The sequence below is a fragment of the Ovis aries genome, chromosome 3, assembly GCF_016772045.2.
Source record: "Ovis aries strain OAR_USU_Benz2616 breed Rambouillet chromosome 3, ARS-UI_Ramb_v3.0, whole genome shotgun sequence".
Lineage (NCBI taxonomy): Eukaryota > Metazoa > Chordata > Mammalia > Artiodactyla > Bovidae > Ovis > Ovis aries.
Genome location: NC_056056.1, coordinates 84,957,992 through 84,982,317, shown reverse-complemented (window position 1 = coordinate 84,982,317; position 24,326 = coordinate 84,957,992). Strand labels below are relative to the sequence as shown.

Genomic DNA, 24,326 nt, shown 5'->3' with positions numbered 1-24,326 from the left:
AGTCCCTTGGACTGCAAGGAGATCCAACCAGTCTGTCCTAAAGGAGATCAATCCTGGGTGTTCTTTGGAAGGACTGATATTGAAGCTGAAACTCCAATACTTTGGCTACCTCATGTGAAGAAAAGACCCTGATGCTGGGAGGGATAGGGGGCAGGAGGAGAAGGGGATGACAGAGGATGAGATGGTTGGATGGCATCACTGACTCAATGGATATGGGTTTGGGTGGACTCCAGTAGTTGGTGATGGACAGGGAGGCCTAGCATGCTGCGATTCATGGGGTCGCAAAGAGTCAGACATAACTGGGCGACTGAACTGAACTGAACTGAATCTTTTTAGAAATTTGATTTGCAAAATCTACATATGTAGGTATGCTGCTGCTGCTGCTAAGTCACTTCAGTACGTATGAAATGATATTAATTTTTCATCTGGCAAAGATTTACCCAATTTGCCACTTCTTTTTTAGTTCTGTTTACATACTTTTTTGTCAAAGGTACTCTCTAAAACTAATATGACGTTATTTGGCAGTTGAAGTTGCATTTCTTTTTCTTTAAAAAATTTCTTGGTTTAGTTGAACTTTCTCAAGTTAAAAACAAAAACCTATGGCTGATTCATGTTGAAGTTTGACAGAAAATAACAAAATTCTATAAAGCAATTATCATTCAATTGAAAAATAAATTCACAAAGGAAAAAAAAACATTGGCATTCTGATTAGATTTTTGTGCAATAAATAAATCAGGAAGGAAGCCAAAATATAATAAAGAATACTTCCATCCAGAAATATATGTTCATTTAAATAAAATCCTTTGTGTATCTCAGCTTTATAATTGTTTTTAGGCAGAGTTTTAACATTTCTTTTGTATCTTTATTCCTAAACATTTTTGTTGTTGACATTTGAATGGGATCCTTTTCCATTAGATTTTCTAAAGTACTGACTGATACAAAAGCTATTACTTTTTGTGTACAGAATTTAGAGTGCTGTACAAACACACATATATGTGTATATATATATACATACACACATATACATGTGAATATATATATATATACACACTGAATTCCATTTGTTTTAGTAACTCTAGGTAATTTTGTTAGCCTACAATAATATCATGCAAATAATGGAAATTTTACCTTGTTTTCCAAAGTTTTAAATCCTATTTGTTTTTCTCAGAACATTATGCTGGCTAGAGTTCTCATGTTTTATTTCTCACTTTAATGATGGCTTCTCTAGTGTTTTACCATTGAATATAAAATTTGCGGTCAATCTGGAAAAGTTGTGTGTGTGTGTGTGTGTGTGTGTGTGTGTGTATAAAGAAAGTATTTTAGTTCTAGTTTGCTAAGGTTCTTTTCCACCAAATAATTGGGAGAAGATGTTGAATTTATCAACTGACTTTTCAAATTTTATTAAACATGTATTTTTTCTCCTTTAACTTCAGTGGATTATATGAAAGAACTATGGTTCATTCCTTGAATTCGGACAATCCAACATATAACTTAGCTTTGAAATACACTGTAATTTATATTTGCAGTAGATTTGTCTATTAAATACGATACATTATTACCCTAGGTTAATATTCATTTGGTTAATATTCATTTGCCCTTTGAGCACATCCTGAGATTGGAGAGAAGGAGCCAGCAGATGCAAACGAGCAGAAAGGGGCTCAGATCTGAAGTTTGCCGTCATTAATCCCACACTTCAATATTCTTGCCTTGAGAACCCCACGAACAGTATGAAAAGGCAAAAAGATAGGACACTGAAAGATTAATTCCTCGGTAGGTGCCCAATATCTACTGGAGATCAGTGGAGAAATAGCTACAGAAAGAATGAAGAGATGGAGCCAAAGCAAAAACAACACCCAGTTGTGGATGTGACTGGTGATGGAAGTAAAGTCCAATGCTGTAAAGAGCAATATTGCATGGGAACCTGGAATGTTAGGTCCATGAATCCAGGCAAATTGGAAGTGGTCAAACAGGAGATGGCAAGAGTGAACATCGAGATTTTAGGAATCAGTGAACTAAAATGGACTGGAATGGGTGAATTTAACTCAGATGATCATTATATCTACTACTGTGGGCAAGAATCCCTTAAAATAAACGGAGTAGCCATCATAGTCATCAAGAGCCTGAAATGCAGTACTTGGATGCAATCTCAAAACGACAGAATGATCTCTGTTCGTTTCCAAAGCAAACCATTCACTATCACGGTAATCCAAGTCTATGCCTCGACCAGTAATGCTGAGGAAGCTGAAGTTGAATGGTTCTATGAAGACCAACAAGACCTTTTAGAACTAACACCCCCAAAAGATGTCCTTTTCATTATAGGGGACTGGAATGCAAACGTAGGAAGTCAAGAGCTACCTGGAGCAATAGGCAAATTTGGCCTTGGAGTACAGAATGAAGCAGGGCAAAGGCTAATTGAGTTTTGTCAAGAGAACGCAGTGGTCATAGCAAACACCCTCTCCCAATAACACAAGAGAAGACTCTACACATGGACATCACCAGATGGTCAATACAGAAATCAGATTGATTATATTCTTTGCAGCCAAAGATGGAGAAGTTCTATACAGTCAGCAAAAACAAGACTTGGAACTGACTGTGACTCAGATCATGAACTCCTCATTGCCAAATTCAGACTTAAATTGAAAAAAGTAGGGAAAACCACTAGACCATTCAGATATAACCTAAATCAAATCCCTTATGATTATACAGTGGAAGTGACAAATAGAGTCAAGAGATTAGATCTGATAGAGTGCCTGAAGAACTACGGATGGAGGTTTGTGACATTGTACAGGAGGCAGTGATCAAGACCATCCCCAAGAAAAAGAAATGCAAAAAGGCAAAATGGTTGTCTGAGGAGGCCTTACAAATAGCTGAGAAAAGAAGAGAAGCAAAAGGTAAAGGAGAAAAGGAAAGATATACCCATTTGAGTACAGAGTGCCAAAGAATAGCAAGGAGAGATAAAAAAGACTTCCTCAGTGATCAGTGCAAAGAAATAGAGGAAAACAATAGAACGGGAAAGACTAGAGATCTCTTCAAGAAAATTAGAAATACCAAGGGAACATTTCATGCAAAGATAGGCATAATAAAGGACAGAAATGGTATGGACCTAATAGATGCATAAGATATTAAGAAGAAGTGACAAGAATACACAGAAGAACTGTACAAAAAAGGTCTTAATGACCCACATAATCACAATGGTGTGATCACTCGCCTAGAGCTAGACATCCTGGAATGTGAAGTCAAGTGGGCCTTAGGAAGCATCACTACGAACAAAGCTAGTGGAGGTGATGGAATTCCAGCTGAGCTATTTCAAATACTGAAAGATGATGCTGTGAAAGTGCTGCACTCAATATGCCAGGAAACTTGGAAAACTCAGCAGTGGCCACAGGACTGGAAAAGGTCAGTTTTCATTCCAATCCCAAAGAAGGCAATGCCGAAGAATGCTCAAACTACTGCACAATTGCACTCATCTCTCACGCTAGCAAAGTAATGCTCAAAGTTCTCCAAGCCAGGCTTCAACAGTATGTGAACTGTGAACTTCCAGACGTTCAAGCTGGTTTTAGAAAAGGCAGAGGAACCAGAAATTGCCAACATCTGTTGGATCATCAAAAAAGCAGGAGAGTTCCAAAAAAATATCTACTTCTGCTTTATTGACTATGCCAAAGCCTTCGACTGTGTGGATCACAATAAACTGTGGAAAATTCTGAAAGAGATGGGAATACCAGACCACTTGACCTGCCTGCTGAGAAATCTGTATGCAGGTCAAGAAGGAATAGTTAGAACTGGACATGGAACAACAGACTGGTTCAAAATCAGGAAAGGAGTATGTCAAGGCTGTATATTGTCATCCTGCTTATTTAACTTATATGCAGAGGACATCATGCAAAATGATGGGCTGGATAAAGCTCAACCCGGAATCAAGACTGCTGGGAGAAATATCAATAACCTCAGATATGCAGATGATACCACCCTTATGGCAGAAAGTGAAGAAGAACTAAAGAGCCTCTTGATGAAAGTGAAAGAGGAGAGTGAAAAAGTTGACTTTTAGCTCAACATTCAGAAAATGTAGATCGTGGCATCTGGTTCCATCACTTCATGGCAAATAGATAGGGAAACAGTGGAAATAGTGATTGACTTTATTTTTCTGGGTCCCAAAATCACTGCAGATGGCAATTGCAGCCATGAAATTAAAAAACGGTTACTCCTTGGAAGAAAAGTTATGACCAACCTAGACAGCATACTGAAAAGCAGAGACATTACTTTGTCAACAAAGGTCCGTCTAGTCAAGGCTATGGTTTTCCAGTGGTCATGTATGAATGTGAGAGTTGGACTATAAAGAGAGCTGAGTGCCAAGGAATTGATACTTTTGAACTGTGGTGTTGGAGAAGACTCTTCAGAGTCCCCTGGACTGCAAGGAGATCCAACCAGTCCATCAGTCCTGGGTGTTCATTGGAAGGACTGATGCTGAATCTGAAACTCCAATTCTTTGGCTACCTGATGCGAAGAGCTGACTCATTTGAAAAGACCCTGATGCTGGGAGGGATTGGGGGCAGGATGAGAAGGGGAAGACAGAGGATGAGATGGCTGGATGGCATCACTGACTTGATGGACGTGAGTCTGAGTGAACTCTGGGAGTTGGTGATGGACAGGGAGGCCTGGTGTGCTGCGGTCCATGGGGTCGCAAAATGCTGGACACGACTGAGCGACGGAACTGAACTAAACTGAATCCCACATATAATGAAACTGGGAACCAGCCAGCAGAACTTCATTTTTCTATATTACTTACCCGTTTGGGTTTCTTTCCAGCTCATTTAAAAGTGTGTGATCACAGTATTCAAAGACTAAATGCATTTTCCTTTTTCTCCTGAACACCTCAATGAGGTTCACAAGATTTGCGTGTTTTAATTGCTGCAAAGGAATTGAAATACAAAGGTTGGTGATTCACTTCTTGTAATAGTTTCTCCTAGACCCCTTACAATTTTAAGAGCAAAGGCTTTGCTCATCTTTCTCTTTGCATTTCTTGCTAACAATTATTACAGTTACTCAAAAGAGGAACTACTCTTAGTAAGTACCAAAGAATCTTAAAGCTGGAAGAAAGAATTTATCTAACATACCCCATAGTAAAGGGTAACTAAGCTGCTTGAATCTCTCTGGAGATAGCAAAGTACAACTTAAAATATAAGCAGTAAAATTAAAAATGCTTTATGAATTTAGTGGAAATTCTAAATACACAAGTTGTAAGATGATCTGAATATAGAATGGTAACAGAATTATTGAGTAAAAGACTATAAAAATCATCAATACCCATTTAGCTTATATATTGTCACAGATTTAATGTAAATAGCTGCATTTATATCCAGCCTGGATTTTAGTGTTGTGCTCAGAAAGACTAGATCTGAACCCTCGAATCTGAAATAACTACATATTCTAGGAATCCCTATGGTTAGTTAGTCTGTGTCTAAATTTATCAAATTTTCAGCTCTCTTCTTTGATTTTCTTGTTCTCTCTTATGCTGAGATGTTTAATGACTTAAATTCAATTCCCGGACTGAAGCATTTCACAAGGCTGCCTTTCACAAGCATTTCACAATGTTGCAAATCAAAGGAAAAACCCCGATTAAGTAAGATAATATCACTAAAGTAACTACATTATTTATCACCCAACCAGGGTAACGAGTATAAACCAGGACTGTCCCAGGCAAATCGGCATATATGGTCACTCTGCCTATAGGCAGGGTGACTGTATAATTTCACATGTGAACTAGTACACTTTTGAAAGAAAATGCTAGCCAGACAAAAAGGGATGCTAACCACACTGAACACTGGGACAGAAGCTATAAACCGGGACATCTGATCACTCCTACTTTTGAGTCATCTTCCTGTTGTTTTCCCAGTACAGTAGATGAATTAACTTTCCAAACCCTAGACACCACTTACTCAGAAAGATATGTAGTATTTTGTATATTGTAGAAACTCAACGAATATTTTGCAGGCCTGGTAGAGAGGCTTAAAGTACCGTGACTTGTACAGTATACTCTCTCTTATCTGTAAGCATGCCTTGATCAAAACAAGAAAAAGAAAAAGAAAAAAAAAAACCAACCAACCAAAAAAAAACAAAAACAAAAACCCAGAACAAAAAGTATCACCCTGTGACTATGTGCCTGCTGCTCAACAGCGTGGGGAAAGGGAACGCATTACACATTAACTATACACCCAGAGCAGCAGATCAATTTGTTTCCTATGTGCTCCACCACCCACAAGAGCAGAAAGGCAAACAGTGGAGGGAACAGGGCACACAGGTAAGCCAGACGCTTCGTGCTGAGGCCAAAACTGCAGACTGGGAGCTAGCAGTCTCTATCAAGAGTCAGGGATGCCCAGGTACTGAGGCTGGATGTGCTGGCAAGGTTTTCAGCTCTGTCTTTGAGTAGATTGGCAATTTACATCTTCTTTGCAAATCAAATGAACTTAGATCAGAAAACAGCGACTTGTGTAAAGAAAAACAAGTAGTAAGGAGGAGGAAACCAAAGGAAAATTAAATAGGAGAAGCATGTGAGGAAAGTAAGGTAGGTTTATCACGCAAGGGATCTCTTCAGGGCGCAGGTGGGTGAAACATACCAGAGACAGGAGAGACGCACCTTCTGAGAGCCATCATGCTTAGCCGCTCAGTGGCGTCCTACTCTGTGTGACCCCATGGACTGCAGCCCGCCAGGCTCCTCCGTCCATGGGATTCTCCAGGCAAGAGTACTGGACTGGGTAGCCATTCCCGTCTCCAGGGGATCTTCCCAACCCAGGGATTGAACCTGGGTCTCCTGCATTGCAGGCAGATTCTTTACCATCAGACAGCCATCACTGGAGACCAAAGTGAGTTGGAATCTGGCTATTTTTAACCTTCAAGTGCACCCTTAAATTGGACACTTGTAACCCAGGAGGTGCTACCCGAGCATTAACTGTACCTGAAGGGTTGGTAGGAGTGTGTGCATAAAAAGCTTTCCTGTTAGAAAACAACCCACTGCCAGGTTCAGACACACCCAGTTTGTCTGTGATGAGCTGAGTGTCTGATCAGCACTCTCTGCTGGCCACGAGGTAACAGGGAACTGTTTTAAAACCAGGATGGATGGTGCTCTTGAAAACTCCGTGCATATCAAGTCATATTTTAAACAAAATGCTAAAACATTTTAGTTGAGGAAACCTGCTACAAATGTTTTTAAAGGGAAGGGAGTTTTGTCTCCCTTGAAAACCTGGATTTCTGGGGTTTTCCTGTAAGCAGGTGACATATTCCAAAAAGCAATGGTGAGCTGTGTGTTCCTGAGGAAATCATACTTCTGCTACTCAAAGTGTGGTCCACAGACGAGCGGCATCTGTGCCATCAGGGAGTTTGTTGGAAACATGGAATCTCAGGCTGACCCTAGACCTGGACTCAGAATCTGCATTCCGACGAGGTCCTCAGGGGATTCCGGTGCACTGCCCTTTGTCTCAGGTTCCTCCCCTATAAAATCAGGGTGTCGCACGAGAAGCATCTCTAAGCTCTCTTACAGCTCTAAACTGTAAGATTTTTTAGGATAAGAAAAAATTTGCATAGAGAACTTGTGAATCTTCCATATTAAACCCTATGTTGTTTTAAAGATTTTAAAAACAATGTAAAGGCTTTGTGCAAAGCATGTATACATAGCTGAGGGTGACAGTCACTGTGTCTAAGAATCAGTGGAGCTCAGGTGGGCCCAAACCAGATCGATGACTATAGGCACTCTGATGCAGCCCGTGGGTCCCTCTGTACCACAAAAAGCCCTTTTAGTTGCTGGTTTATGGGGAGAAGGACTTGGGTGGAGGAAAGGCCAGGGCTGAAGGGGAGGATAAACACTGGGGATGAGGGGACTTAGGACACTGAATATTTACCAACCAGAATGAATTTTTAACAATCAAAATTTGAACAATCTATGGCTGTACTCATAATAGCACTTAAATATCAGAGTGGCCAAAGACAATCTCTTTAACAAGTGGTGCTGGGAAAACTGGTCAACCACTTGTAAAAGAATGAAACTAGATCACTTTCTAACACCGCACACAAAAATAAACTCAAAATGGATTAAAGATCTAAATGTAAGATCAGAAACTATAAAACTCCTAGAGGAGAACATAGGCAAAACACTCTCAGACATAAATCACAGCAGGATCCTCTATGATCCACCTCCCAGAATTCTGGAAATAAAAGCAAAAATAAACAAATGGGATCTAATTAAAATTAAAAGCTTCTGCACAACAAAGGAAAATATAAGCAAGGTGAAAAGACAGCCTTCTGAATGGGAGAAAATAATAGCAAATGAAGCAACTGACAAACAACTAATCTCAAAAATATACAAGCAACTTCTGCAGCTCAACTCCAGAAAAATAAACGACCCAATCAAAAAATGGGCCAAAGAACTAAATAGACATTTCTCCAAAGAAGACATACGGATGGCTAACAAACACATGAAAAGATGCTCAACATCACTCATTATTAGAGAAATGCAAATCAAAACCACAATGAGGTCCCACTTCACACCAGTCAGAATGGCTGCGATCCAAAAATCTGCAAGCAATAAATGCTGGCGAGGGTGTGGAGAAAGGGAACCCTCCTACACTGTTGGTGGGAATGCAAACTAGTACAGCCACTATGGAAAACAGTGTGGAGATTCCTTAAAAAATTGCAAATAGATCTACCTTATGACCCAGCAATCCCACTTCTGGGCATACACACCGAGGAAACCAGAATTGAAAGAGACACATGTACCCCAATGTTCATCGCAGCACTGTTTATAATAGCCAGGACATGGAAACAACCTAGATGTCCATCAGCAGATGAATGGATAAGAAAGCTGTGGTACATATACACAATGGAGTATTACTCAGCCGTTAAAAAGAATTCATTTGAATCAGTTCTGATGAGATGGATGAAACTGGAGCCGATTATACAGAGTGAAGTAAGCCAGAAAGAAAAACACCAATACAGTATACTAACACATATATATGGAATTTAGGAAGATGGCAATGACGACCCTGTATGCAAGACAGGGAAAGAGACACAGATGTGTATAACGGACTTTTGGACTCAGAGGGAGAGGGAGAGGGTGGGATGATTTGGGAGAATGACATTCTAACATGTATACTATCATGTGAATTGAATCGCCAGTCTATGTCTGACGCAGGATGCAGCATGCTTGGGGCTGGTGCATGGGGATGACCCAGAAAGATGTTATGGGGAGGGAGGTGGGAGGGGGGTTCATGTTTGGGAATGCATGTAAGAATTAAAGATTTTAAAATTTAAAAAATAAAAAAATTAAAAAAAAAAAAAAATCAGAGTGGCCAAAGCCCAAAGTGATGATCTATTTACAGAGTTGCTGACACAGAGGAATTTAAGTCCAACAGAAAAAAAAAAAATCACTTTAAAATTCTTTGTAATTTTGGCATACCCGTTTGGTCCAGTACTGTGGTATTATAGATGTACAAAGGAAGTTAACTTACCTTTAACATGCGTATTTCTCTTAGAGCTATTTTCTTAACGACAGGATCATCTTCAGATTCCACAAATTTTTTAATAGCTACCACTTGTCCCGAGGTTTTGTTTCTGCATTTGAATACAACCCCATAAGACCCCTCCCCAATCTTAGCTAATTTTTCATACTTCTCCATTGGTGTTGAAGTGATTTAAATTTCTGTACTGATTGACTTGCAGCGTCGTGTTGCACCTGGAAAATAAGATGACTAGGCTTAATCACGTTACCAAGCATAGGGCTCTCACAGTTTACCACCTAAAACTAATTTGCCCTGGATGCCAAAGGTTTATTTCCATTTAAACTTAAATACACTAAAAAAATATCTGGAGATTGTTTCGTTAATTCAGTTAAGTCCTATTCCAGCTACTGCAAAGATTCCACATATGTTTCTTATCATGGGTTTGTGTGTACTTCAGTTGAGCTAAAAGAATTTGTGGAAAGGAATCTTATCCAATCTATTGTTGTCATTATCCTCAATAAAATGTTTAAAATATGATGCTGTAAAACCCAGCTGAAGGAACACTGCACACTCTGGTGTATGGTGTTTATCTTTCTGGTCCTATTTCAGGTCAATAGCGAAAGCGAAAGTCACTCAGTCGTGTCCGACTTTGTGACCCCATGGACTGTATAGTCCATAGAATTCTCTAGGCCAGAATACTGGAGTGGGTAGCGTTTCCCTTCTCCAGGTCAATACTGCAGGCTACAAAGAGGGGGAACATGGCATGGTATGCATACAAAGTGCTCTACTGCCACCTGGTGGACAGAAGAAAGACGGCTGCTGAACAAAGCGGCCATTAAAAACACTAACAAAACCTTTCTAGAGTATCATTTATCGCCCCTAGCTTTTACATGTATGGAGGAATGGATCCTAAAATTCTTAGATCCTAAGGCGAAGACTCTTGAGAGTCCCTTGGACTGCAAGGAGATCCAACCAGTCTGTCCTAAAGGAGATCAATCCTGGGTGTTCTTTGGAAGGAGTGATGCTAAAGCTGAAACTCCAGTACTTTGGCCACCTCATGCGAAGAGTTGAGAGCTGACTCATTGGAAAAGACCCTGATGCTGGGAGGGATTGGGGGCAGGAGGAGAAGGGGACGACAGAGGATGAGATGGCTGGATGGCATCACCGACTCGATGGACGCGAGTCTGAGTGAACTCCGGGAGATGGTGATGGACAGGGAGGCCTGGCATGCTGCGATTCATGGGGTCGCAAAGAGTCGGACACGACTGAGCGACTGAACTGAACTGAAGAAAAATAATAAAAAAGCACAAAAATTAAGGCAGCTGTAATTCTTCATGAATGCTTTCATGTCCATAGAGACTTCTATGATAATACTAGCTTTGATGTTTCTGTCTTGCACCATATATCCATCAGTTTTGTGGTAACTGGTTGACACACTAAGTAATACATGAAGCCAACATAATTAAACATATACATCTAGTAATTAAAGATACACAAATTCTAAGTAGTCTCAAAAATCCCACCCCAGAATCTTGTTGATATAATCTCACAGTAATAGTTAGCAATTAAACAACATTGTTCCATGCAAATCACACATCATCTGCACAAATTTTTATGAAGTAGGTGTTATTTTTATTCAATTATACAGATGAGAAAGCAGGCACAGTAAAGGTAGCATGGAACGAGAACTCAGGAAGTAGGGTTCCAGAGACCATAATTTGAATCACAACACTACACGGCCTTTTGGTGAATTCAAAAGAACGCACAATTTGAAGAACCACTTTATCCAGGTATTCAGATTAATACAATGTCAAGTGAAAGAGCCAATCACTTAAAAAAATTATCATGTTTCAAATGAGTACACTTTTTTTTTTCTTTTAATTTCACTATTATTGCCTTTTCCATCTAAAGAGTATCTCAGTGGAGAAAGAAATCATCTACTCTTGCTTGCAACCATAAAAATACACAACTGGGAAAAGTATTTAAGAGGCAAAGGAGTACTACTTTTAAAAATTTGCGCTTTTACAAATGCCATTTCTGTGTTGTTGTTTTTTGATTTTCTCTTATACAAGGAAGAAAACTTAAGCACACACTCAAGTAACACATGGAAAATCCATCACAGGTTATAGTCTGAAAACTCTGTTAATTACACTGTATTTAAAAATAAGTATTTTTGAGACTTTCCTTGTGGTCCAGTAGCTAAGATTTCATGCTCCCAATGCAGGGAGCTTGGGTTCAATCCTTGTTCAGGGAACTAGATTCCACATGCTGGAACTAAGAGTTTGCATGCCACAGCTAAAGATCCTGCAGGCTGCAACTAAAAAAATCCCGCATGCTTCAACAAAGACTGAAGATTCCACGTGCTGCAACTAAGACTGAGCACAGCCAAATTTTAAAAAAAATCAATAAAACAAATATAAAAAATTTAAAAAATAGATATTATTATCTTAGAGGCATTTAGGTATAAGCATGCATAAATTTGTCTTTCTGTAGCCAAGTAAAGGGCTTCCCCGGTGATTCAGTAGTAAAGAATCTGCTTGCAATGCAGGAGACATGGGTTCGATCCCGATCCCTGAGTCGGCAGATCCCCTGGAGAGTGAAATGGCAACCCAGTCCAGAATTCTTGCCTGGAGAATCCCATGGACAGAGAAGCTTAGTGGGTTATAGTCCATGAGGTCACAAGAGTCAGACATGACTTAGCAACTAAACTACCACCAGCAGCCAAGTAAAGGGTGACTGGGAGGAGGACAGGAGAAATGGCACTTGCTTTAGAAAGTTATTGGCATAGAACATTGAAGATTTGTGAATTTAACCTACTTCATGAGCATTACAGTTACTGAGGGAAATTTTGAATATGCCAAAAAACTTAATTATTAAGTTTTAGTCTATGTGTTATTTTGTTTCTCTCAAGTAGGTGATCTGATCTACTGATCTGTGATTTTCCTTTTCGTTCAACAGGTTCCACAGCAAAGACTGATTGCTCAGAATAATATCTAGATCTCTGTTACATCAACCAAACTGCTGAATATGATAATATAAAGCACCAGAAAATAGTACCTTACTAGTAACATCACTGAGTTGATGGACGTGAGTTTAAGTAAGCTCTGGGAGTTGGTGATGGACAGGGAAGCCTGGTGTGCTGCAGTCCACGGGGTCACAGAGTCGGACACGACTGAGTGACTGAACTGAATTGAACTGAGTAACATCTCCATATTATCTGTTTTCCAAAGCCCTTATATGTTCATAGGAGATGAATCTGAGCACATTGGTAGGCGTTAGAACAAGGCAGGCATTCCACAAAGGGATTTATGGCTCTAATTCCAGCTTACTAGGACTCCACCAGAGTTTATAGAAGCGATAATTCCTATCTCTGACATGAGGTTCAGATCAGATATCTCACTGTTTGATGAACATCTCCACATGAATGGACAGAAACATCTCAAAATCAATACATTCTAAATCAAATGTCTTCTTTCTAATCCTCTACCCTTACCCAAAGTTCCCAAACCTGCTCCACATAGTTCCTAAATGGCTTGTCAAGATATGCACAGTGAAAACTGAGGCAGCCAAGGTCAGGGGAAGCAGCTTAAATGGAATCTCTCTCATGTACCTTTCACAAAGCTACAGAAGTCAACTAAAGCAATCAGTTCAGTTCAGTTCAGTCGCTCAGTCGTGTCCGACTCTTTGCGACCCCATGAGTTGCAGCACGCCAGGCCTCCATGTCCATCACCAACTCCCGGAGTTCACCCAAACTCATGTTCATCAAGTCAGTGATGCCATCCAGCCATCTCATCCTCTGTTGTCCTCTTCTCCTCCTGCCCCCAATCCCTCCCAGCATCAGAGTCTTTTCCAATGAGTCAACTCTTCGCATGAGGTGGCCAAATCTAGTCAAGTCTAGTCAACTAAAGCAATAAAACCACATAAATCCAATATAGTCAACATTATAAGGAGACAGAGGAGTCCAAACTTAAATAGAAAGATAAACACCCAATTCTGGAAAAGATACCTCTTGAGCTGCCCTTTTAAGCCCTTGCAGAGAGCAAAGATGGGAGTGGGGTGAGGTCTGGAAAAACTATAAAGAGGAGAGAAGAGTAAAAGAAGGGCCTAAGATAGACTTAGCATCACTCCTCAGAAGAGAAAAACACATTACAAGTGCAGAAAGTACTGAGTGTCCTGGCAGATCTGAGCACTCACTACAGGGGCGAGACTTAAAAGTACAAGGGCATCCAGGAGGCATCAGTCAACATGTCCTACTCTTGGGGAAGAGGAGGGTAACAGGGAAGGGAAAGACTTATTCAGTCTTTGTCGGAGACTAGGTAAGTGAAGGGAAAAAGAAATAAGAGGATAAATTTGCAATTCTGCAAGACAAAAGGGAATTCTGAAACAGAAGGATATGTAAACCTTCCTCGAACCACTAAGAAAAGAAAGCACAGTCCCTTAGAGGCACTGCACTTCAGCACAGCTGCAAGGCAGGCTTCCTTGAACTAGGATGGCTGTCAATTACTGTAAGCCTAAACATGCCCAAGAAATAAAATAGAAAAAAGTAATCTCCACACAAAGTTATTAGTAGAAGACAAGAGAAATGAGAATAAAACATCTCAGCTGATAAAAATCATTCCAGGGAGTTCCCTGGAATAGTGTGTGCCAAGTGGCTTAAGCTGTGTCTGACTCTTGCTGACCCCATGGACGGTAGCCGTCCAGGCTCCTTTGTCCATGGGATTTTCCAGGCAAGAACACTGGAGTGGGTTCCCATTTCCTTCTCCACTGGAATAGTGATAAAGGAATAAAAAATAGGTTGAGGGAATTCCCTGGCCGTCCAGTGGTTAGCATTCAGAGCTTTCACTGATGTGGCCTGGGTTCAACCCCTGGTTGGGGAATTGAGGTCTTGCAAGCAGAGCAGTGCAACTGAAAAAATAAAAAAACAAAACAACTTTCCAAAAAACCTAACCATGAAGCAGAAGAAAACTAACACAATATCTGATTTAAATATCCTCTAACAATGATTTGGAGATAGAAAGAACCACTTTAGATTGCTCAGCAGTGAAGAACCTGCTTGCCATGTGGGAGACCTGGGTTCAATCCCTGGGTCAGGAAGATCCCCTGGAGAAGGGAATGGCTCCCCACACCAGTATTCTTGTCTGGAGAATCCCATGGATAGAGGAGTCTGGTCAGCTACAGTCCATGAGCTGCAAAGAGTCAGACACAACTGAGCGACTCACACACACAACAATGTTGATAAGAAAATAAAATGATAGTTGATTTAACTCAGGAAAGAGACAGAAGAGAAAGAAAAATGATCTCAGAAATAGAGACTAAATAACAAGATGCCAACAGGAGAACAGAAATAAAAATTTAAGAAGGGGAATTAAAGAAAGGTAGACTAGCAGTTAAGAGGCTAAAAATGAGGGGGAAAGAAGGAAGAGAGTTTAGAGAGACAGCAGTTGAATGGAAGATAGGCAAGGAAGATACATCAAAAGTATAACTGGAATTCCTTAAGAAATAAGACAAAATAATGGAATAGAACCAATATTTGAACTATAAACCAAGAAAAACTTCTGGAAATATGATCTGAATGTACATATTGCAAGGGCCCATCAGGTAATTGGCTAACTAACTCAGAACAACTAACTAATTCAAAGACATATTTGAATAAAACTATTAAGATAAAGAAAATATTGTCATAGCCTCCAGCCATAAAGACTAAATAACTTCAGTGTAATGGAATTAGAGTGACATCAAACTTATCAAGAGCAACATACAACGCAAAGTGAGAATGCAGCAGCATTTTGAAGAAATTCAAGGGAAGAAAGTGAAAACCAAGGATTTCAACTCAGCCAAGCTGTCCTTCAAAGTAATAGACAAACAGTGTAAAACAAGCAAGAATTCCAGTAATGTTACATTCATGAGCTCTTCTCAAAAAGCCTGAGAGGGTAACTTTCACCCAACCAAGAGCTGACTGGGAAAGCTTCAGCAAAAGGATTTATAGTGAACATTTAATGTATTCAGTGTATTCAAAGACTTCGTATACAGTTAAAGTATTCAAAGACTGAAACTAGGGAGGTACAAAAGTGGAAGAATAATATATAAGTAAAACAACTTGTAGATGTTACCAGTTTTGATAATGTAGGAAGTAATGCAACTAAAAATTTGTTAAAAGAATGGGGGAAAAGGGAAGCAGATTAAGTTCATGGATAACTGAACGGGCAGGAATAAAAAGATATATTAAGAAAAACAAAAAGCAACTGGGGGCTTCCGTAGGGACTTGGTGGTAAAGACTCCGCCTGCCAATGCAGGAGACACAAGCTTGATCCCTGGTCTGGGAAGGTCCCACATGCTACGGAGCAACTAAGCCCGTACACCACGACTATCGAGCCTGTGCCCCAGAGCGCAGGAGCCACAGCTACTGAGCCCGTGAGATGCAGCTACTGCATCCCTCACGCCCTGAAGCCCATACTCTGCAACAGGGAAAACCACTGCAGTGAGACGTCCACGACTGCACGGAAGAGCAGCCCCCTCCTATTGCAGCTAGAGAAGAGCCCGCACAGTAACGAAGACCCAGCACAGGCAAAAGCAAATAAATAAAAAATAAATCAATAAAATTATGAGAAAACTTGACAAACCAGAGAACAAAAGGTTAAATTAGAAAACAAGGACTATGAGAATTTTTTTAAAAAAAGTATTAGTCTAGGGAATTCTCTGGCAGTCTGGTGGTTAGGACTTGGTGCCGTTTCACTTCCTGTCAGGGAACTAAAATTCTGCAAACTGTGCAGCTCTGCCAAAAAAAAAAAAAAAAAAGCATTAGTCTAAAGGTAACTACTGAAACAAAAATATAAGCTTTCCAAAATACCAAAAGAAATTGAAAAAAATATAAATCTAACACAACACATAGAGAAATTCAGAAAATTTTACATTCTGCACATAATAATTATAACATAAAACAATATGGCAGAATAGAAACGAAAATAAGTTGTATCAGTAAATATGAGTGGGCTTAAGTCATTTATTAAATGAGAAAAAAATTAAGTATGGCTCACAAAACAAGATCCAGTTATAAGCTATGTGCAAGAGACAAACCTAAAATAAAGTGATTCAGAAAGGTTAAAAATGAAAAGACAGGCAAAGGTATATAGATAGGACAAATGGAAACAATAAGAAAGGAATTTGTGATCTTGGTATCAGACAAAGTAAAATTAAAGCTAAAAAAAAAGTATTAAATATGACAAAAGGGGGCAGTTTTTAATGCTAAGAGCAGAAATTCATAATGTAGATGTAACAGTCTCAAATAACACAGCAATTACTGTTGCAAAGCAGAAACTCTAGGGCATGCAAGGAGACACCTATAGAAACAAATTAATAATGAGAGTCTTAAATACATCACTCAGTAAGAGACAAGGCAAGTGAACAAAAAATACGTAACTACGCAGAAGACCCAAACAATGTAACCAGTAAAGTGAACCTAAAGGACAGATATAAATTTAATTTTATACTCTGATAATATGGAATAGACCTTCTTATCAAGCACACAGGGAATAGTCACAGAAACTGTTTTTGTTCAGTTGCTCAGGCATGTCTGACTCTTTGCGACACCATGGACTGCAGCATGCCCAGGCTTCCCTGTCCTTCACTATCTCCCAGAGTTTGCTCAAACTCATGTCCGTTGAGTCAGTGATACCATCCAACCACCTCATCCTCTGCCGCCCCCTTCTCCTGACCTCAATCTTGCCCAGCATCAGGTTATTTTCCAATGACTTGGCTCCTCTCATCAGGTGGCCAAGGTATTGGATCTTCAGCTTCAGTGTCAGTCTTTATATTAAGTCACAAAGAAAGCATCAGGAAATCTCAAAAGTAGAAATATTATAAATAGCTAGCATTCTGGTCATAAAATATCAAACAAGAAATTGGAACAAAATTTAAAAACATGAAATAAAAAAAGATCTTCTACCTAGAAATGAAAAAGTCTCCTATTAAATACCTCTTGGGTAAAGAGGGAAACACAAACTAAACTAATAAAATTTTTAAAAAAGATTATGAAAATACAACATATCAAAATCTAGAAGATACATTTAAAGTAGTGGTTCTCTACTAGGGTTGGTTTTGGCCCCCAGGGGAATTTTTCAGGGTCTGGAGATATATTTTTATGAGTATGCAGAGGCCAGGAATGCTGCTAAACATTCCTCAAGGTGCAGGACAGACCCCCATGATAAACAACTATCTGATCTAAAATAATAACACAGTTGAAGTACCCTGTCATAAAGCAGTAAAGGGAAGAGAAGCCAGAGATCAAAACAAACATATAGAAAAAAGATAGAAGGTTAAAAATTAACAAATTAAGTCCAAAATTTAAAAATATAGAAAAGCAAATACAAAATGAACCAAAGTAAAGCACAAAAAGGGAAACAATAAATTAATAAACTGAAATAGAAATTAATAAATCAAAGAAAACAAAAAACAGATCGAATTAATAAACCTAAATCCTGGTTCCTTGAAAAATTTAAAATAGACAAATCATTACCTAACTTAATGAAGGAAAAAAGGAGAAATAACAATATGTAAAATAAAATCACAAGAGGGAATAACCATCAAAACAGAAGAATTTTTAAAAGATCATGAGACTATGTTGCAGGCATTTATGCAAAAGAATATGAAAACTTGGATGAAATGGATAATTTCCTCAAAAGACAGAGTTTACCAAAATTTGTCCAATTAGGGATTGAGAATCTAGACTGGTTTAAGCATAGGAAATAGAGGAAGTTTTTTTTTTTTTTTTAAAATCCCACAGAAAAGCACAAGAGCTCAGACTTTGACTATGGTGGGGTAAAGAGATTGGCAAATATTCTTCCTAAAACACAAGTATAAGACTAAGCAAAATTGTCCAAGAAACAAAAACAAAAAAAACAACGATTTTAAGGATCTGGAAACTGAGTAAAAGCAAAAAGCAAATGGGGAAGTATTTATTTATGATAAGCTGCTAGAAGTCTACTTAAGAACAGTGGGGGTCTGTGGCTTCTTGCCTGAGGCTTTCATCATTCTCTCCTCTACCCCTGCCCCCCAGTTCAGTGAGGGCAGTAATAAGACCAGTGTGGACTGGCCATGAGCCAGCAGCCTTGCTCCCGAGGAGGTGTGCTTGATATACCTCAGATGATGAAAACCTGTGACGACAATGTCAGTGAAATTCTTATGAACTGATATGAAACAAAGGGGAGAGAAAACAGTTTTTCAAGCCTGAAAATGCGGTTCTCATGCAGACTAGCCAGGGATTTATGTGAAGATCCTAAAAATGAGAGAACCATAGAGGGGCTAGATTAGCTTTCCACACATATGTGGAAGATCGAAGAAGGTCTTAAAAAAAGTTAAAGCTTGGTAGGTTGGAGGTTGATTGAATTTTAAATCCTCTCTTCAACTCACATACTGATTTCCTAGAAGAGGTGAAAGACTTATGGCTAGAGATGTCTGAGTACCACCACTGCCCAAATTATTGGCGACCACCAAGCTCTGCAACACAGTGGTGAATTCTAGAAAGCCAGGCTAAAAAACAAACACACTGAACAGAAACATTAGCAGCCACACATATGGGAGGAGATGGACTCTGGAATACAGGCAGAATGCAAAAACAAAAATCAACCCATTAAAAAAACCAACAAAAACGCAGGGGAGAAAATCAGAATCCAGAATTTCTGGATAATATTTATCTAAAATGTCCAGTTTTCAATTAAAAAATTATGCAGCATGCTAAGAAAAGGGAAAGTGTCACCTATACTCTGGGAAAAAGTCAATAAAAATGAATTCTGAGCGGATGGATTTTGCTGACAAAGACTTCAAAATCAGCTATTATAAATATATTCAAGTAATTCAAATAATGAAGGGAGAATATGACAACAATGACTCAGATAAACAGGGGATCTCCACAGAAGAATGAGAAGCATAAAAAAGAACCAAATGGGAATTTTAGGGTCAAAAGATATAACTGAAATGAAAAATTCACTAGATGGATTCAGCAGCAGATTTGAGATGGCAGAAGACAGAATCAGTAAATCTGATAACAGGTTAATAAAAAATGACCAGTTGGAAAGAGAGACAAAAGCCTTAAGATGAACAGAGCCTCAAGCCACTTCTGGAACAAAAATCAAGTACCAATATACATGTCATGAGATTTCTCAGAAAGAGAGAGTGAGACAAAGGGGTAGAAAATTATATTCGAAGAAATAATGGCCAAAACCTTTCTAAATGTAATGGAGAACACTAAATACAGATTCAAGAAGCTTAATAAATCCCCAAGTAGGATAAACGTGAAGAGATCCATACTTAGAAATCATAATCAAACTTCTGGAAACCAAAGATGAAGAGGTCATCTCAAAACCAGTGAGAGAAAATGATTCACACACAAGAGAACAGCAACATGCTCATTGACCAACTCTTCACCAGAAAAACAATCACAAAAAATCAATAAAACAAAAAACTGGCTCTTTAAAAAGATCAATAAAATTAATGGACTTTTATCTAGATGGACTAAGAAAAAAGGAGGGAAAATTACCAAAATCAGAACCACCCTACAGAAGAAGATTAACAGAGAATATTATGAACAACTTTAGGCAACCACATTAGATACCTTGGTTGACCAAATACCTAAAAAGACAAAATATCAAACTAACTCAAGGAAAAATACACCTGATTACACCCTTAAAAAATAAAGAAATTGAATTGGTAATTAAAAATCTACCTACAAAGAAAAGTCCAGGCTCAGATGGCTTCACAGATAAACTCTACCAAACATTGAGAAGAATCAGTGTCAACTCTTCACAAGTTGTTCTAAAAAACTGAGGAAAGAACATTTCCCAGCCCCTTCTGTAAGGCCAATATTAACCTTGATACACAGTCAGAAAAAGAAATCACAAGAAAACTATAGATCATTATTCTCATAGATTTAAGAATCCTCAACAAAATTAGTAGAAACATATAAGGCGGACGCATGCCATGACTACAAAGGATTTATCTCAGGAATGTAAAGTTACTTTAATATCTGAAAATTAGTAATGTAAAACATCATATTAATATGGCAAACAAAGGACGTGAGCATGTCAGTAGATATGACAAAAATCCAACATCCATTCACAATAAAAATCTCAACAAACTCTATTAGAAGGGAATTCCCTACAGGACATCTGTGAAAAACCTACAGTTAGCATCATGCTTCATCTTTCTCTCCTAAGACTGAGAAAAAGATGTCTGCTTTCACCACCACGACTTAACATTGTTTTGAAAGTTCTCATCAGTGCAATAAGTCAAGTAAAAGAAATTAAAGGGATGTGCCTTGTGGCTGGGTCCAGGGATGGACCCAGGTCCCGGCAGTGAAAGCACTAATTCCTAACCACTGAACCACCAGAGAATTTCCGAAATATTTATAGTATCATTATTCATAGGAGTCCTAAACTGAAAGCAAACCATCAATTGATGAATGAGTATCCATGCAATGAAATACCATTCATTTCATTCAATTCAAAATACCAGTAATAGAAAAGAACAAAGAAACTAACACAATACTGTAAATCAATTACACTACAAGAAAAATTAAAAACAAAATAGAAAGGAACAAAGTACTGATACATGCTATAATGTGTTACATTAAAAAAAAAAAACAACCCATAATGCTGTGTGAGAAAAGCCATGCATACAAGGAACACACATGATTCCATTTACATGAAGTTTCTAGGAGAGTCATATGAGCCACTAAGGACACAGGATCTCCTCGGTGATACTTATGCCAAAAAATGGAAACCTGAATATATTTATAAGGTAATAGTAGACAAAGCCAAACTGAAGACCATTCTACTGGCTTGTGTTCTTAAAATATCAAGGTCATGAAAGGCGAAGGTCAAAGCACTGTTCCAGACTGAAGGAGAGCGAAGAGAAGCAAAAAATGAAATGTGATGTGTGATCTGGAATTTGGTTCTGGAATGGGGAAAAACGTAACTATAAAGAATCATCCTGGGATATCTGGTGAAACCTAAATATTGATTGTAGGTCAGAGATCAGATTTCCTGATTTTGGTAATCTTTACTGAGGTTATATAAGATAATGTCCCAGTTCTTAGGAAATATACATTAAACTGTTTAAAGGGACATGATGTCTACAATGTACTCTCAAACAGTACAGAAAAATTAATATGCATATATATATACACACACACACAAAGAGAAAGAAAGCAATAAAAAATAGAGCAAAATGTAAACAATTAAAGGATATAAATGTATAGGAGTTCATTGTACTATGCTTTCAGGTTTGAAATTATTATACCAAAATAGAGCTATTTTAGAAACCTATATATAGGGGGACTATAGTGTCAACTCACTTTTTTTCTGCCTATCTAGTTCAATGACAGCAAAACATCTTTCTCAAACATCAATATAATCAGATATCGTCCTTTCTCAAAAATGGCTATGGCTTCTACTGTCACAGAATAAAGTTCAAATTGTAGTATGGTATTTACAGTCCTTTCAACACTGGACCCAATGTACCTTCCCCCAAGTGCGTCTCAGATTTTTTCCCCAAACACTGTCAAGTCTCTCAGTCTCTGCTTACACGCTTCTTGGAAGGTTTGACCCCCAAACCCTTTTCATCTTTTGCAGTTCAACTCAAATGCCTTTTCTACTTATCATTTCCCTGATCCCCAAAGGCAAGCCCTTTCTCTCCACACATACTGAGTTAACAACTTTCCCACTCCTTTTTTACACATTATTTACTACACTTGAGGTACTTTGTTTGCCCACTGTCTGGCACACAGTAGGTGCTCGACCTGTCTGTTGCAGTCATATCGTAATTTTATTTGCTAACCTTTCCACTAAATATGTACCTTTCTGCTTTAAACAAAAGCAGTAACACCCTTTGGTTAATATAGTACCTGGGCAAGAAATCAGTATTAAACAGTGAGACAGTTATTTGCAGTGAATAGAAGCAACTGGCAGAGAATATTTTTCAGTCATTAGTCACCTTCAATCTGAACCTATGTACCTCTTGGCTTATTTACCAAATGTTTGACTATTAAAGAAATTCTGTGTACAAAGGCAAAAACAGGTACAGACTTGGGCCGACTGGTGAATATGAGACAGACAGGTAGATACTTGAGCGGATCATTAAATTCTTTGAAAATGTTCTATTTATCTTTCTTAGTCTTGAGGATTTGCAAAAGGTTGCACATACAAACTAAGAAAACATTTAGGGGCAGGTTATTTGCCATGATTGTCTCACAAGGCAGGTCACCAGGGTTCAAGCCAGCCTTTAAAGAAAATACTGAGAGAAGGAAAACAAAATTAAGAAAGGGAGAGGAAATGGGGTGAAAAAACATATTAATTTCCTAATTACGAAGAGGGGAGTAAGGAGACCCTTTCAAGGCCAGGACAGACCAGTTACAGATTCTACAGGCTAAAAGTCACAGTTCGCTACGCTGTTATTATTTGCAATGCAACAAACATGTACTTATATTTAATAAAACTGACCAAAAAAATGGGCTATAAAACCATTCTCCATCTGTCTTATAAACATCATACCATATCGCAGAACTTCAAAAGTACACACACCCGTTTAAAAACTTGTCTTCGTGACAGTACAGCAGGATTAACTAAGAGCACCCCAGGAAACCAAAGACCACATCGTTCACATAATCCAAGAAACGAACTTTGTTTAAAGGCCTCACATTTCATGTGAACACATAACAGATCTGAAAGACTGGCATAATCCACTTGATTTCCAGGCTTCTAAACTAGTCTCGACCATACATTTAATGACAGTCCAGCTTCTCGGCCACGCCAGGGGTCGCTCTCCCCAAGCACAGCCGCTCCGCTGTCCCGGGGGCCGCACCGGGTGGGTCGTACAGTCGGCTGGCGCCACCCGTCGCCTCTGGCCCCTCTCCCATCCTTGTCTATTCCTCTGAGTAGGCCAATCTGGAAGGCTGCCCCGCCCCCCTCGTCTCAGGGAGCTTTCCCTTCTCTGGGAGCCTCCATCCAGACCCTGTTTCTCTCTCCATCGCCCCCCGGCACGGACCCATCTGCCTCCCGACCGCCGCACTTACGGCTCCGACGGGGCGACGGCGACGCAGCCTCTAGCGGCCCCAGCGCAGCGACTCCGGCGCTGGGCGCTGTGCGTAGGCAGCCCCCGCGCGGCGTCTCCAGGGCAACCGGACGCTCAGGCGGCGCAGGGCAGGGCGGCTTCCGGAGCGGGTTCCCCCGGCGCCCGCCGCAGGGAAACTCGCGGCCTGGGTTCAGCATACCGGTGGGTCACCTGTGGGCCAGCTTTTAACAGCAGAGTGTGAACGCAGCAGCAGTTTTTCCTCCCAGAACCCTTTTTAAGCTGCCCTGAAGGAAGCACTTGGGAAACGTTTTAACTTTTCCAGAACATTGCGATCACACCAAGTACTGTTTCTATCCCAGGCCTCAGGAACACTAAAAGTTAGCCCATACAAGCATTGAAGTTACAGTAGGCCGTTTCCCTACCTGGGCATAGATCTTGAGGTGGCCAGATCCTCTATTCTTAATCGTTCCTCCTAGTGTCCACATAGCTTCTCAGCAGATTTAAGGCTTTTCCGTAACAAGTAGCTTTATCTATTAGTTGCGGTCCATCGCTGCTGTTTTGATAATTCAGCAAGCATTGTTACTATTATGTGGGGCTGATTCAGCGTGAAAGACATGTTTGCCACCCAGTAGGAAAGCAAGTCAAGCAAACAAGTAATGTGATGAATGCTATATGGGGTCATAGGTACTAACACTGGAAAAAGATAATTTTTGCTAAAGTCTACTCTTGTTTACAAGATGAACATGGGAACACTAACTCTATGTTGTAAATGAGCACATA

General features: G+C 39.4%; 1 protein-coding gene across 1 annotated transcript in view; it reads right to left on the bottom strand.

Annotated features, from left to right (window-relative positions):
- CDKL4 (cyclin dependent kinase like 4) overlaps positions 1-23,617 on the bottom strand; it is a 55,707-nt gene extending 32,090 nt beyond the window's left edge. The window contains exons 1-3 of the mRNA XM_004006004.6: positions 23,548-23,617; positions 9,495-9,718; positions 4,784-4,905 (exon numbers count right to left, since the gene is read on the bottom strand). Of these exons, the coding sequence (XP_004006053.2) occupies positions 4,784-4,905; positions 9,495-9,662 (290 nt within the window). The 5' untranslated portion in view covers positions 9,663-9,718; positions 23,548-23,617. The remainder of the gene's footprint in view (positions 1-4,783; positions 4,906-9,494; positions 9,719-23,547) is intronic.
- Positions 23,618-24,326: the final 709 nt, after the last annotated feature.